Raw genomic sequence first — 16345 nt, forward strand, 5'->3', positions numbered from 1 at the left:
ATGGGGTAAAAACAACACAATACTTTTAAATAGAGATGACACAAAGTCATCCAAATATATGTGATCTGATTATTTCTTTTACATTATTTAAAAATGTATTTAAAATGGCATATGAATTGTAAGCAAATTACTCAAATGAACAAGTACTCACTTTAAAGTAAGTGCTATAGTATACGAATATATGGACTGAAGTTAAGAAATGGAGCAACAAATTACACTGGAGGCATCTTAACTGTATGAACTGCAACGTCGTTTGAATGTTACTTTATTCCCCTTGCTGTGATGTTGTGCAGGACCAAGAGTCTTGGTTTCAGTAGTCGGACGTGCATTGATCCCACTGTACTAAGATACTCAATTAAATTGGATCAACTACAACAGAGGTGTCAAACTCAAATACCCAGAGGGCCAAAATTCAAAACTGGGACAATGTCACGGGCCAACATTGATATTTATTGAAAAAAATCTTCCTCCAGCTATAACAGGAAACCTTTTGATATTTATATATTTAATAAAACCAGCAGGCCAGCTCTAATAGTCAATTGAGTCAATTGGTATGGCTTCGCGGGCCAAATATTATTACATTGCGGGCCAAATGTGGCCCACGGGCCAGAGTTTGACACCTAGGAACTAGAAGATCTGGCTCTTCCTCTACCACACATGATCTCACTGGGGGCTCAACATTTCCCTCAATAGTGGGAATCCAGATCTGCTAATAATTTTCTGATGGTTGTCAAAAGCTCCCAGCCTGTATTAGGACGGGACTATTACTGCATGCAATCATAAAACGTCTCTTTTTAATCTGTATAAATCTTAACACAACAGTGATTTAATACTGTGCAGTTTCCTTTGAAAAAAAACCCCACAAACTTTAAATTATTTCTATATTATTATTTATGACAAACATGGATCACTTCTGCGGTTTAACCATTAATTTTGATATTTTTGTTTAACTTTTTAAAAACCATTTCCTACATGATAAACATATACACTGACAAACAGCAAAGCACACATCTTACACACCAAAAATTCTATTAAAAAACAATATTATTTAACAATATTAGAAAGTTTGGTTTTGCATAACCACCATTAACACACCAAAGTGAACTAGCTGCTCTAACTTTGCTGCTATAATGATTCTGACCTGGCGAAGGTGCTCCCCTTTTGCTAAATTACATCTTTGTATATTTTAGAGAACAAAAAAGAGTCCTAAATAAATGACTCCTTCCTTTCTCACTGACAGGTTGAATTAATGCTGATTCGTCTTTCAGTTTTTGGCTTTTCCTTAATTTGCCTTCGATTTACTGCCTTCAGTCTTCAGACGTCCTGTGGCTCAGGTCTAAGTTAATGCTGTTCCTCATTTTCTCCCCCTCACCTCCTCTCCCCCATTCTAATTTCAGAAGGAAATTAAAGTGTCACTTTAGGTTTCTCTCAACTTCCACCAAGATGACCACAGTGAAATACAGCAACTCTTTTTGATGCTTTACAGCCGAGATGTTCAGGGGATTTCTGAGGGAATGACATTTTAATTGAAATGCATCAATGGAAGTGAAATAAAATGAAAAACAGTGGCTCCTCTCTTTCTGTTGAACCTTTTATCAAGATTGGGATGGGCACTGGACATTTCAACTCTTTCAATTTAATTTTCATTTCGACTTTACTTTGACTAAAACAATGATAGAATAAAACTCTATCTATCTATCTATCTATCTATCTATCTATCTATCTATCTATCTATCTATCTATCTATCTATCTATCTATCTATCTATCTTGATACTCCCCTCGCTGCTGCTATTTGCAATAACAGTTACAATAATAAAAAGGCGACATTCATGTTTTATTAGTTCTCTTTATTGAAAAATTAAATACACTTCTGTATAAATAACATTGTTGTCCTGTACAACTCTGTGCTGATGCGCTGACAGACTTACTGACTGAAAGGAAAAACAAACAAGAGGATCCCGAATAGTGTCTCGGAAATCCAAATCAACAGGTGTAACTAGTAAAGCTGGAGTCACACACACGCACACGCACACACATGTGCTGAACCTTCAGGGTCAACAGGTGGGCTGGTTGCTGACACCGTCGGCGAGCAGTGAAGGGGCGGTGTAGATGGAGTGGGTGCAAACAGCTTGACACAGCTTGAGCAACAAGTTCACATCTGGGCTGCGGTGTCGGAGCTGAGGGCAGCACCTCGCTGTCTCGTGTGATTAATTGGCCTGTCAGCAGCCTCCGCCGTTCCTCTTCATCATCCCTCTATCCTGTAATATCAGGTCAAAGAGGAGGCGGACACGCATGTTTAAGGAAGAGGTCATTATGGAGTCACTCAGGAAGCCTTTCCTTGGATTAGAACATTTCTTTAAAAAAAAAAAGCAAGCATCAGATGTATATCTTGACAGGTTTACCTGGGTGAGCTGGTAATCAGAACTTTGGCATTAATGGACACATTACAACGTTTACTTGTGCTCCAGGTCACTGATGTTAAATGGAGGTTAAATTCAATAAACATGATATGTGACATTCCGTGAAACTGTGAATTGCACATTCATTCTAAAGCTTTGGAATGGAATTATTATTACTATCATTTAATTGTCAACAAACCAACTAATGTCTCTGTATTTCAGGCCTGAGCAAAGTCATTCAGAGTAATTCGAAAACCACATCACTCACACTTCTGTGATTATTTTCACTCCTTTAGATCTTGTTCTCAATACCAACTGTATGTTTTATTCAAGTAAAACTACAATTAAATCCCGTATTTCTTACCTTTAAGGGGGAAATTGTTAGTTTTAAAATGATTATATTCGTAGCATTCAGTTGAGTTTTAATGGGTTTTGCAAACATTTTGATGTTCCTGATAAGAATAGTAAAAGTCTTTAACTTTAACTGCTTTATTTAAGTTATTTAAGTTTATTTACTAAACCAAAGTAAACTCAGCTTTTTAAAAGCATTTTAAAGTATCCTGGGTTACAACATTTTCGTGTATGTTGCCATATTAAAGACTTTATTATTTAATTGAGCCAGATTTGATTAACTTTTTGGAGGAGTTTCAGCTCAGACAATAAACAACAGCATCTTTAACAGACAGAACTAAAAGACAATAAATGTCTCCTGGAAAAGTCAAATCTCTCTGGCTGGCCCTGTCTTCCTCTCACAAACACACAAATCTGTCTATTGTTATCTTTGCGAGGACATAATGCATTCCCCACGTCCCTGACCTAATCCTAACCATCCCAACTGTCCTCATTTTCCCAAATATTTCAGTACTTAATATGTGGCAAGAACAAGAACACACACCCACACACACCCTAACCTTAATCAGAACCCAATTGTGACCCAAACCATGAAAACAATTAATGACACAGATAACGGCTGGACACGCCTTTGGTACAAATGACATTCATGGATGCAAGTCACAGTCACAGTGGATCATTATAAACCTGTCTCTACCTCTACCTCCAGTTCTATGAGAAAACTGTTAGAACCCAACTTTATTGTAACCTTTAAAATGTAACAAAACAGCAAGAAACAGATGAAACAAATTAGCAACAGGGACTGGCTCCCTCTCATTTACTTAGACTTAATTACTAAATTGTTATTTCATCTTGATGGACTCAATGCAAACCAGTCCAGACTTATAAGAAAAAAAGTGAATGAGTTATAAAATGTACATCCTTGAATAGTTTTATCGAACATTCACCACCACAGCCAATGTTTAAAGCTCTTTACAGTTAACTTTGTGGGAAATGACCCTAAATATCACAGTATTTTCTGTGAGCTTTAATAACCCACCAGAAAATAGAAAGCTGGGTTTAAAAAAATTGTTATAATTAGATTTCTTTTTAAATTGCTTGTCCCAAGACAAATACTGCAATTTCAAGGGAACATGTCCATGAATATGTCCATGAGCATGAATAATCGGTGTTAGAAATCCGGTTAATCGTGTAGAAATATAGAATATTTATGCTTCACAATAAAGATTTTTCCCGGTTTTTCTCATTTTCTTCGGGAAAAACCAAGAAGTGTCAACATCGAGGCGTGACTTGAAAACATTTTTAAAAGTGCTCCTAAGATGAATGTGTGGGTCACTCAGGACCGACTTTTTAAAGGTGGACATCAGAGAAATAAACTGTGTGTGTGTGTGTGTGGGGGGGGGGGGGGGGGGGGGGGGGGGGGATTCATGAATACGTTCACGCTTTACGCATAATCAGAATGAGAGTTTGATTACAATTTCTCAAAGTTGCTGTGCCAGCCCTTCCCGAGATTACCCATTCGCTTCCTTCAGCAGAATCCTTAATGACGCTCACATTATATATTTCTAGTTTTGTGCGTATATGTTCTATACTTCCATCCATTAAGTGCAGACAGGCAGCTGGCACTCACATTAAACTTGGCTGCATCAAAGAGAAAGAGAGAAACTTGGATTCATTACTCCAATTAACTCCCCTCCCCACAAACACACACACACTCACACAAGCCCATGTGGCTCTAGAGAATTTGCTCTTCTTCCTCTCCACACTTGTACTTCTTTCTTAGAGAGGAAGCAAATGATCCTCTACAAAAACGATCACATCATGTTCTGTTCTTCACTCACACTCACCTGCATTATCCTCTCTCCCCGTTCATCTTTTACCTGATTGCTTATCTCCTAATTGCTTCTCTATAAATGACTGAAATGTGTGTGTGTGTGTTCCTGTGAACCCACTTTCCTTGCTCAATAATGTGAGAAGTGTTTCTAAAGTCATTGATGGTGACAGCCTTAAAAGTCTCATTATTCCGTACAATAATTGCTGGCTTTAGGAGACCACCGGGGTGAACCCTATTACCACAGTCATTTTTTTTGGTTGGTGGAGGAGTAGAAAAGCTGAGCTGTCAAAAATAATCTCAAAACTAAAAAAAAAACTAAAAAAAAAAAACGGGGCAGATCTGACTTAGGAGCAGACATCTTTCCATATCATTCTGCTGTAGAAACCTCACATTTGCAAGTATTTAGCCTTACCCCGCCCCCCCAGATTGTAAGATAGCAAGAAATGATACATATATACATTTTTTACCCTTGTTATGTTGATAGTAGAGAGTGTCAGTCTTTAGTCTCTATAGAATACTGATTTAAAATAAATATATACATCTACTATATGTTGATGCAACTGGGGTTATGCAGTAAGTTTATTCATTTATATTTTCTTGTGTCTACATTATATACGTCTTTGTATCTACATTTTGTACAAATACAAAACTCGTCCCTATGACAGAAGTAAAAATAAAACAAAGTGGGTTGTGGGAGTGTTCTAGTGGGTTTCACAAAACCACATTTTAACACCGAGACAACCAACAAAAGGGTAAAAGTTTATAAGTTTAGTGCATAAGGTCTCACAGTGGGGAGGTAATATAAGGAGAAGTGCACAGCAGGAGGAAAAGCTTGGAGTTTGACTCACAGGTTCATGAGAAGGGCTCAGAGAGCAGATGGTTGTTTTTTTTATAGTCAAACTATTTTTAAACAGTTGTGCCATTGAAGTGGACAGAATATGTGTCCCTCCTGGTGTCCTCTAACCCTCAGGCTATAGCGCCACATTAAAGTCTGTCACCAGGAAGTCCACATAGTCCTTCTCTTTGTTCTTGAAGGCCTCGGCGATGATGCGTGCGGCATCCCTGTGCTCGTGGCCCCTCAGGGAAAGCCCGTTTACCTCCAAGATCACCTGACCCACCTTCAGCTGGCCACAGTTGTGAGCTGACCCGCCCCTCTGATAGGACAGGAGGAGAGAGACGGAGAAAGGGGATTACTACTGTGGTCACCAAGCTTTAAATATAATAGATGAAATTGGTAATATATAAACTGATTTCAAAAAAGGAAATAAAAAAGTGCATTAAGTTTGTACATCATCAGCAACATCAATATCAGTGATCGATCACATCATGTGGACAATTTCATATCCAACAGAGAACCCAGCTGGTTTTGTTTTGCACAATAGAGTTGGATATAATTCATAATCTACTACTACTACCACTACCACTACTACTACTACTACTACTACCACTACTACTACTACTACTACTACTACTACTACCACTACTACTACTACCACTACTACTACTACTACTACTACTACTGCTACTACTACTACTACTACTACTACCACTACTACTACTACTACTACTACTACCACTACTACTACTACACTACTACTACTACTACTACTACTACTACTACCACTACTACTACTACCACTACTACTACTACTACTGCTACCACTACTACTACTACTACTACTACTACTACCACTACTACCACTACCACTACCACTACTACTATTACTACTACTATCACTACTACTACTGCTACTACTGATACTATTCCTACTACTCCTACTACTATTACTACCACTACTACTACTATTACCACTACTACCACTATTACCACTACTACCACTACTACTACTGGTGCTACTACTATTGCTACTACTACTACTACCACTAATAATAATAATAATAATAATAATAATAATAATAATAATAATAATGATGATGATGATGATGATGATAATAATAAATAATTCATTTTAATCCAGAATCATGGCAACAAATATTTTAGAAGGGTAAAATTATGCTGAAAAGCTTCCTGTAGAATAATGTGCGATGTAATACTATCATGACTGAGTATGAAACTGGTGAGATAATAATATTTGGGACTATGGGATTCTGGCTGAAATGGTGAATATTTCTACTAGACCAGACAAACTAGACAAATACACCCAATATTTCCTTTTTCTGGGGAAGGGGGTGGGGGGGTTCTTGCAGCTGTTGGCTATTCTATTTATGATTTCATGAATTTTTGTTATTTGAGATCAACAGGAAAGGTGTCATAGAGGAAGAGAATAGTGACGTGCACGATGTGCACAGCACTGGGTTGGCTGCATAGATACCAGCAGAAATTAGAGAGACATTTTGTATCAGTATTGTGCAGGTTTCGATATCCAAGTACTTTGAAGTTTCTATAATGACAACACAAAACTCAGGACCCCCCACCTCTGGCCCGAGGGCTTCACTCTCTGTAGCAGTGTTTACAATAGCTGTCACATCTACAGTCATCAACCCTTCAGGAGCCGATGACATGCATCCTTTTTGGTAAACTGAGATGTTCTCAGCAGATAAGCAAATATTAGAGCAACCATTTAATGAAGAGTGGTGCACTGAGTGGCATCAGTACAGGGTCATTATTAGAGGTCACGCAGATGGAACTGGTACAGAGTGGGGCCAGCACAATATGGTGCCATTTAAAAAAGCTCTAATCATCCATTGATTATGATCTGGATGGCATTTTAATTGGTAAAATTAAATGATCAACATCATTTAAAATGTATTTTACACTCAACATATGGAAGAAAACAAGTCAATAATCTCTGACACTGGCGCCCTTGAACAGCATGTTCAACATGTCGCTGTGTAACTCCACCAGCAACTCGCAACTGTTTAGATATGATTTGGACTTGTAATAACGGAGCAACGGCTGAAAGCATTGACAAAAACATTCCGAATGTCGGAAAAAAGATAAAAATCCGTCCTGTATCTCATGGACCGAGACTGTAAAGAAATGATTAGGATTCACAACCAGATAAAGTAGCTTTAATGTTAACGAGATGAATTTAAGGTCCTGCTGCAGTTGATGGGATCAATCTTAATGTTTTTATATCCATCCAAACATCAAAAGTCATAATAAAATCGGGATCCTTGTTGTAAAGGCTACATTGCCTTTCACATGACAGGATATCCACTCAAAGCTGGACTAGTTCATTTTCTTTTCCAGCGACGTGGGGCTGGGGACCCTGTGATAGAGAGCTGTCACTTCCAGAAAGGTGATGCAGACAGGTAGGAGCTGGCCCCCTGCAGCGGCCGTCTCTTCTGTGCTGCCTCCTCAGCAGGGATGGCGTTGCCGACCTGAGGCCACAGCCCTCGCGCATAAATTCACTGTACCTCCTCTCTGTTTGGCAGAGATGCTGTTGTAAATGCCACGGCTCTCAGAACCAGTGGCCCCAATGAAAGCCAGAAAATAAACAGATATTCTAACCGAATTCATCACTTGAATGCTTTGTTCCGCCTGACGGACTCTTCTCACCTTGAATGCTGGAGCTGCAGAAAGTCACGTCCGTAGGGGACTTCCTGGTTATTAATCTTAATAACAATGAACGGTTGCAGTGTTATAGTTCAGGGACTCAGCCGTGGTGTCGCATTACCTGTGTCTCAATTGTGATTGATAGAGGTCGTACCTCGGCAAACTAAAGCTGAAATGTAGCCTAATTTTGCGGCATTGATGACACTTCAAAGTACACGTGCGAGAAAAAGATCAATGTAAAAAGTCACTTCTTCAGAATCCCGATGGGATAACAATATATATTCACTGTATGAGTTTAGGGAAACAGATACATGCTTGTTTACTTGGGGTAAATAGTTCATCCACCCACAACAGTCAGCTGTCTTCCACTTCTTGATCTCCACAAACTCCTGTCATCTTTTCTCGGCACGCCCTTTACATTCTGTTCACTCTTTTTCCTCTCAGTGCACTGATTTACACTCCCGTTAATCGATCATTTGCAGTCACCGAGCCCTTTTTTTCTGTCAAGCACCACCTCTGTCTGCGGGCTGGAGAGTTGTGAAGAGGCTGGACCAGAGCTTTTGGGATGTTCTGTTTCTTGGCTGCTGCAGAAACAATGTAAAGACTTTGGTACTGTGTGTGTGACTGTGGCAGACTAAAAATGTCCACGCCCTCGCTGGGTGGAATGACAGTAGCAGGAGTGTTTCATCTCCCTTTTGTGCTGTTATCGACAAATGATGGAAAACGCGCTCAGCCTCATACAGTCCTGCCCTCGAGGCTTTTGTCTGCACGCTGGCTGCATTAAATAATAATTTTAAAAAAGCCACCTGGATTTATACACACCGTATTACCTTAGAAAAAGATGACAGTCACCACAGGGAATATTGGTTAGTGTTTTTTGGCTCACCTGTATTGTGACGATTCTTGGTAACGGCTGGCGAGTGTTGGCTCCGCCCTCAATGGCGATACCCAAGGTTCTGGCGCTCTTCATCACTCTCACTAGGGTAGAGGTGGGCTCCAACAGCCCTGGCTAATGTTAGCAGGGCAAAGAGGCGCACAATTTATACATCATTTAGGGCCACAAGGGTCACATGAATATATTCAAGAATTCCACATCTCCACATAGATACCCTTGTTCATTTTTAGGGAAATTAAGCTAAAATAAAGTAGTAAAGATACCTAAATATTAACATTAGTACTTATTACATTCATCATTGTCAAACCTCATTGCTGTATTTCTTGCCTATATCAATGTATTTCAATAATACTTTCTTTCAAAAAGGTATTTACTTTCCTGTTTTGGTCTGATTGTATTTGAAATACATTGTTATTTTTAAATTCTTTATAATGATGTGTTTCTATGCTTAGTGGGGCAGTTCCATCCACACATATTGCTACAGAAGCACTCAAATACAGTTTAAATTGTTGCATTAGATTTGGCTAAATGCAAGGAGTGCAGACCAGGTTCAGCACGGTTTTTAAATACGTTCTCCTTGTTAAAATAAGATGTTAAAATAATACAAAATCTATCCTGATGCCCGAAAAACACAATAGCCAGTTTCCTTCTCCCTAGACTACATTGCCATGGTAACCAATGCTTTCCTGCGACCCTGCACTACAGGAGACTCTGTTGGAAATAAGAGATAAATGTTTATTTAAAAGCGATTTAATGATTAATCAATTCAGTGGAAAATTACAAATTATTCATGCTAGCTGAATCCTTAGCTTCCTCACACCTCCTCACTTGTTATTGAAATCTCTTTCCTGTCAGTATCCAAATATTTCCTTTGACAATACTGTGTATTTGTCTTTTCAGCACAGTCTGACCTTAACAAGCAAGTGTCTTATAGCTTTTATTTGGTTTCGGCCTTTGTGAGCTTAGTCTAAAACGTATGCTGAAAAGTAGACGTGAGACAGAACATTCTGTTTTCATACACAATGAGGCGTTTCCCACCCTTGTTAGGCTTTAAATCTGTTTCTCAGCAAGCAGACAAGCTTAAGACGCAACGCTGCAGTGAATGATGAAATAAATGATGGAACATGAGCCTCAAAAGGAAGACATGAGTGAGTAAAATAGGACTGAATAAAAAGCAACATGATTAGACAAGGATGTGCGTAGAGATCACTTAGGTTTGATACCTTCTTCCAGGGGACTTTAGAAATAAGGGGATTTATATTTTAGCTCCTGCTGTGCTTTTTGATTTAACATGCATACACTCACTTCACCCCCCCCCCACACACACATTTTAAAATAAGGTTTTCTGTTGAGGACCTTACACTCGTGTATAACCTGCACAGTCAGACCTAAACCACTTTTATTGGTTCTGAAAACAAAATATTGTAATGATGATTAATTTACTGATTCTCAAGAACATTTGACTTGAATGCTAGCTCTTCTGAATCACCGCCTCACCGGTTTGGAGGGGCTGCCCCCCTTGACCCCCTGGGTGTCTCGGGAGTGACATGTGTGTGAGGAATGAGGGCTGCTGTCTTTGCTGTGTCCTGACTCAGCTATGTCCACCCCGCTGTCCTCGCTGAGAGTCTGACCGCTGTCTGACAGCTGAGACAGGGTGCCACCTGAGAGCGAACAGGCACACATCATGATGAGAATTTCAATTTAAATTGCGAGATTTTTGTTGTCTTTCTGTCTTAAATATCACTGGAATGATTAATACCAGTAGACGTGCTAAATGTAAGCTTTGATTAATGAGAGCAGAAGCCAAAACATTGGATTTTCTTAGACTGTGGTGTTGACAATTCTTACAACCTGCCAGCTTCAGCACATTAAGCACAAATCCAATCATAAAATCTTAAACTGACCGATGCCTTAGGGTTTGGCTATAAACAGTGTAATTGCTTTATCGGTAGGAGTGATTCATTTGACCTTCTCACCTCGGGTTTGGGGTAGCGGACGCACCTCGTTGACATCAGGTTCTGCATTGGGTCGGTGAACCTCCACCGTTACAAACTGTTGTTTAGAGCCAGGGGGAGAGGGGATCGAGGTTTTTGACATGGCTGGTGGCTGTAGGGGCAAGGATGTGGGGGGAGGGGGAGGGGCAGGGAGTGGAGGAGGAGGTGGAGGCAAAGGGGAAGAAGCAGAAGGCTTGGGGCCTCTACTAGGAGACTGGGCCCTTGGAAAAGGGCCAATGTGCTGCTGGGTGACAGCAGACAAATGAGCAATTTTTATTAGTTCTTTTCTGGAAGGTACTGCTGGGCCTCTCTTTTTAACGGCTGCGTAGTCCCGAGAGGGGTCTCGGGGGGGTTCTCGTTTGTGGTGCAGCGAGGGAGAGGCAGGGTGATGTCCCGGCTCCCTGCGGTGGTTCTGGGAGGAGGAAGCAGTGAAGTAGAGGCCAGAGTGGGAGGATTCAGATGAGGGGCATTTCTGGAGCTGTTTACCCTGGTGCCTGTGCACCCGTGGTGGGGGCGGGGGCTTGAAGGAAGGGGGGGATTCAGCTGTAGTGGACTGAATGTCATCCTGAAGTGAGAGGATATATTCATCATAGATTAGGGGCATTAAAATGTATTATGGTAAAATATGTTGCAATATAAAACGAGGGTGATTAATGCTCTGGTGCTCCACTCATAATTTAATGAATCAGATTGTTTGCTGAAACACTTCCCAGGAGGCACACATTACTTTTCATTTACATTCATCTGTTAGATGTATGAATGGATTGTATATGAGTCACCTGACATGGTTTAATAGTCGTATGACCAGAAAATCAGCTTCTTGTTGTTTCACATATCTTCTCTATTATGACTGAAGGTTATTAAGCATTTTCTCCGCAGAATTTCATTATTACCACCCACAGAGGTGTTGCGTAAAGCTTTTAATAGATGTTTAAGGATCCAGACTGAGCACTTTTACACCTGGTTGTTTGCATCTGCTGCTCCATTGTGTCCACATATGTGTGTTACAACAAACTGAGCACTAAAATGACACACTGAGACATGAGAGGCTCGCCAGTACATGGGAACAAAAAATAATTAACAAAAAAAGCCAGAAAAAAAGCAAGAAATGGTTTGACATGCATGGACTCCTGCTTGCCTCGAGACCTCTTGCTACCTTAAAACATGATACCCACTTCATTTGAACAACTTACCTCATCACCAGTACAGTCTACATTAAAGAACCTGTAAGGGAGTCACGTCCATCCTCTACTCTTCCCTCCGCTGCGCTACTCTCTACAATTGATTTAATTATTTTGAGGCTAAAGCAGGGGTCTACCAGGTAACCAAGCTCACCAGAGAGATGTCGGTCAGTAGCATGTTCAGACCCTCTGAAGGAACATCTTCATTACTTTCCGCCACGCTGTCATTCTGAAAAACGCAGAGAAGGAAGCAAAGGAGGGGTGGAAGGTAAGATAGGATGGCAAAAAGACAGGAGTCAGAATCATTTATAAGTGAGATTACAAAGGGATGCTAAACAATGTTTTAATTTAAACAAATCATATTAGATCTGATAGATGTCCCAGTTCTGAAAAAGCAAGTAAAAGCCTGTTTCCACTTCAGTGTACATTTGTAATAAAGCACACTGTGAAATCAATACAGAACCATCAGCTCAGTTGAAAAGGGGATTTGGCTGCTCAGTCCCACCGCTCTAGTGGAGAGGAGGAGACGTGTGGTAGATGTGGGAGATGGATTATTCCGGCAGCTAAACTGAACGAAAGATTAATTGCCGTTTTTTTGCTGCATGAGGACCACTTATACCGAGTCTTTATTTATTTCACAGTTCGTGTTGGACCGTTCTGAAAAGCAAGACCTAATTTCATCGTGCAATAAGAAAAGTGTGATATATGTTATCAAAAGTGATGAAAAAGTCTTTTCCTACTCTACTGACACCTCGGTTACACCTAAGAAGAAAAGCTGGAAGAATAGAGCTCTGTAATTTACAGCTCTGAGTTGTTGTGCACGATGGTAGAGATTTTAGATTAAGAGGTCAAAAATTATAAAATTAATTTACATTTACTGTATTACAGGGGGAAGTTATTTATGCTACCATACGGTTGGAAAAAAGATATTCCTGTTTGTACGTGTGCATAAGGGTAGATAGGTACTGAGGCATGTAGGTGGTGTGACGGCATTATTGTCACCATGGTTACCATAATAAAAAGGTTGTTTTTGGTTTTCCTAAGCACAGAACAATGTGGGGACAAGTAACGTTTACCTGGATATATTAAGTCCATAATGGGGGTGATGAAAGCACATGTACGTCTAGCACAGATGAACTGACCCGTGCTCAGGCACTATTGTTGGTACAGATTTAATGCACATGCTCAGCGTCTGTCCTTGCTTCCACCCCTTTTCCTCCACCTGTTTAGATCCAGGTAATGGAGGATTTTAGCAGGGACACCCCCACCTTATGCTCAATGCCACCGTTCAAAATGGCAGCTTTTCTCTGCCCTGGAGGAAGAGTTGATGCCAGACTGAACCCATTTGTCTTGAGACTAACTACACACCTGTGATCTTTAAAGCCTCCAAACCCCTTCAAACACTTATTAGTCATTATAAATACACCAATACGCGTTTCACTGAAAGTGTGTAGCGGATCAGCTTGTGATAAATGTAGTGTAAAGCTTTTGAATGCATATTTTTGCAAATTATTTTAATGCAATATCACAAAGTAGAAGAAAACCACTGCAAACAAATTCACATCAAATCCACAAACTGGGAGTTGTGTAGTGTGTATTACTGCATGCACTGATCTGCTTAGAGTGGTCCTACCTCCATCATATCTATTAGCCAGAGCAGCCTTTCCTATTGATGTGGAAGGAAAACACAACCTATCAAATATATAAAGGTTTTTGCATGTACCTCAAAAGGCAGACACTCATTTTTTATTTTTATGTTTGTCTGATCTCGTCCAACTAACTTGCACCTATTATAACGCAGGGGAATATTACATACGCAGCCATTCAAGACTTCAGAAGTACTCTACCCGTGCAGAGCTGAGGGTGGTGTTGGTCATGAAGCTGGCTGAAGAGGAGGTCAGAGTCTCCGGGAATGACACCATGGAAAGGGAGTCTGGATGGAGTGCTGCGGCTCCACATGTCCCCTGTCGTGCCTTAAGGGCCTGAATCTCACGCCGTAGCACCAAGGCATCAAAATGTTCCAGGTCCTGTGGGAAAACCAGGCCTCGGACCTCTGACAGCAGAGAGAACTATGGGGGAGACACAATAGGAGAGAGGGCAGGAGAAAGTGAAACAGATGTGGGTGAGAGGAGGAGAGAATAAGTGAATATGCTGCATGAGAAACATGCAACATAACATTAATTTCACCAGATTTTAATATGAAAGAAAAGGTCAGGCAAATTAACCATGTAAATCTATGTAAATTCATTTGTTGGGCCAATCTCTTTTATGAGGCTATTTTCTTTTACTCCTGTGCATACTTTTGGTACGGATTCAATCATTTAAGACCCTTTGCCCAGAGGGTAAAATAAAAACTCCCCAATGAGGAGCAAAAACATCTCAAGCGCCAGGTTCTAATGGGCTTCATTTTGTATCTCGTTACTGACCTGTGTCTGTGAGGGCTCAGTGCACTGCATATTAAGAGTGTAAAAAAGAGCACTGTACTGCTAATGCTTTAACACTCCTAGAAAAATGTTTTGACTCTATTACCAACTGCTGTGAAATGTGGTCTTAGGTTATCCTTTTTATCATCTAGAACTATTACCACAGTAAAAAAGAGAAGGTGTGAGAAGAGTTATCTCGACCCCAGTTTGCATTTTAAATCTAACCATAAATCTCACTATTCAAAAGCAGGTATTAATACATGAATTACCTTGTAGCGCTTTAAAAAGACACTTGAATCCACTAAATAGAGGTGAAAATACCAAGAGTGTTTTGTGTGCGAAGAATTTTTTGAATGTAGGTCAGCAAAAATATTATCGATATTCTGACATCATGTCTAAGTGGAGCGAAGTGTGCCTTTTGATTCATCTCAGAGCTTCTGAAACCAGAATCTTGTCCTAGAATGACACCCTCTACCCTATATGTGACGGAGAATTACAATACATTTCCTCTTATTTAAGTGGTTAGAGCGGATAAGGCTCAGAGACAAGCGGTTGTGATGGTCTCAATGCTTAATTTTAGCATTGTTGAAGTTATGGTAAGATTTTTCTTCTTTTTCTAACAGCTTCATCAGTCTTCACCTTTGCATGTGTGTTGAACAACTCAAACAGTGCGATGACAAGCTGCTCCACACCGACGTGCCCGTCGCGGTACTGGTCCAGGTAGTAGCTCATGGTGTGTCGCTCGGCTTCTGTCAGCAAGTGGCGCGCCTGCTCTTCCAGCATGGCTCTTGACTGGTTCACCAGACTGGAAAGTGTCACCTGAGAGCCTGCCACTCCTTTATAAAAGATAGGCTGCAGGAAAAGTACAACACATGGTGAAACAAACCATTTAAATTGTTTATAAAATGTATTTATCAAATGTTTTAAAATATATTTTTATTTTCATTTTTCGATGATGGAGTCAAATATTCCATCGTCATCTACAGGTTTATCAGCTAACAGGGTCGGGGGCATGGGTGGGGGTGGGTGGGTGCTGGAGCCCAATTTAGCTGCCTGCCTGGGGCAGGACACATGCTGACTACAGTACGTCTCCAGCTTCTTCTATGGCTTTAGGACAAACATAATTCACAGCCATCTTCACACATGAGACCAATTTAGAGTTTTTCTTATCCCACAAATGCACAGAAAAGCCCCCTGGTCCTGAGTGGATCAGAACCCTGAACCTTCTTGTTGTAAGCTAACAGTGCTAAATGCAGCCTGCAGCACGTTTACTGTCACTGAAATCAAAATGTAACTATCCATGTTAAAATGAGCTGCTTAAAAATTCAGTACTTAAAATAGCCATAATAGCCAAATAGACATATTATCACATTTTATATTAGGAGTTGTTCCAATTTGGTCCGTTAGGAAACCAAAATCATTTTTTCCTCCATTGCAATCGCTCAGCTATAGTGAAACAATTTATATCGAGTGAGAAAATTATTGTTTTCCACCTCAGACTGTATATCTTGCAAAAAGGAAAACTAAATACTAACAAGTATCAGGAAAAAAGGCAGAGGTTTCCCAGATAAGTACATAAAAAACAAGGATGTTGTGGCTGAAGACAGGGAGAAACATATACTGGAGAGTTGGAGTGACTGATGGGACAAAGTGATGGGGAGATAACTGCTAAGACCCAGAGGTGATTGTGGAGGAGCCAAGAAAAGAGCCCAGATTGCAACTGATGACAGGATTAAAGAGAAATGAC

At 40.2% G+C, this 16345-nt stretch overlaps 1 protein-coding gene across 7 annotated transcripts in view; it reads right to left on the reverse strand.

Annotated features, from left to right (window-relative positions):
- Positions 1-1827: 1827 nt before the first annotated feature.
- The window catches only part of whrna (whirlin a), an 80009-nt gene continuing 65491 nt past the window's right edge, over positions 1828-16345 (reverse strand). The window contains exons 7-13 of one of the 7 annotated variants that reach the window (XM_057018905.1): positions 15238-15450; positions 14023-14244; positions 12330-12404; positions 10977-11559; positions 10498-10661; positions 8992-9114; positions 1828-2259 (exon numbers count right to left, since the gene is read on the reverse strand). In XM_057018905.1, the coding sequence (XP_056874885.1) occupies positions 2221-2259; positions 8992-9114; positions 10498-10661; positions 10977-11559; positions 12330-12404; positions 14023-14244; positions 15238-15450 (1419 nt within the window). In that variant the 3' untranslated portion in view covers positions 1828-2220. Of the gene's footprint in view, positions 5740-6771; positions 8690-8991; positions 9115-10497; positions 10662-10976; positions 11560-12329; positions 12405-14022; positions 14245-15237; positions 15451-16345 lie in introns of those variants that run through there. The other 6 variants (XM_057018903.1, XM_057018904.1, XM_057018908.1 and 3 more) reach the window with 6 other exon arrangements.

This window comes from Takifugu flavidus, chromosome 20 (genome assembly GCF_003711565.1).
Source record: "Takifugu flavidus isolate HTHZ2018 chromosome 20, ASM371156v2, whole genome shotgun sequence".
NCBI classification, from domain to species: domain Eukaryota; kingdom Metazoa; phylum Chordata; class Actinopteri; order Tetraodontiformes; family Tetraodontidae; genus Takifugu; species Takifugu flavidus.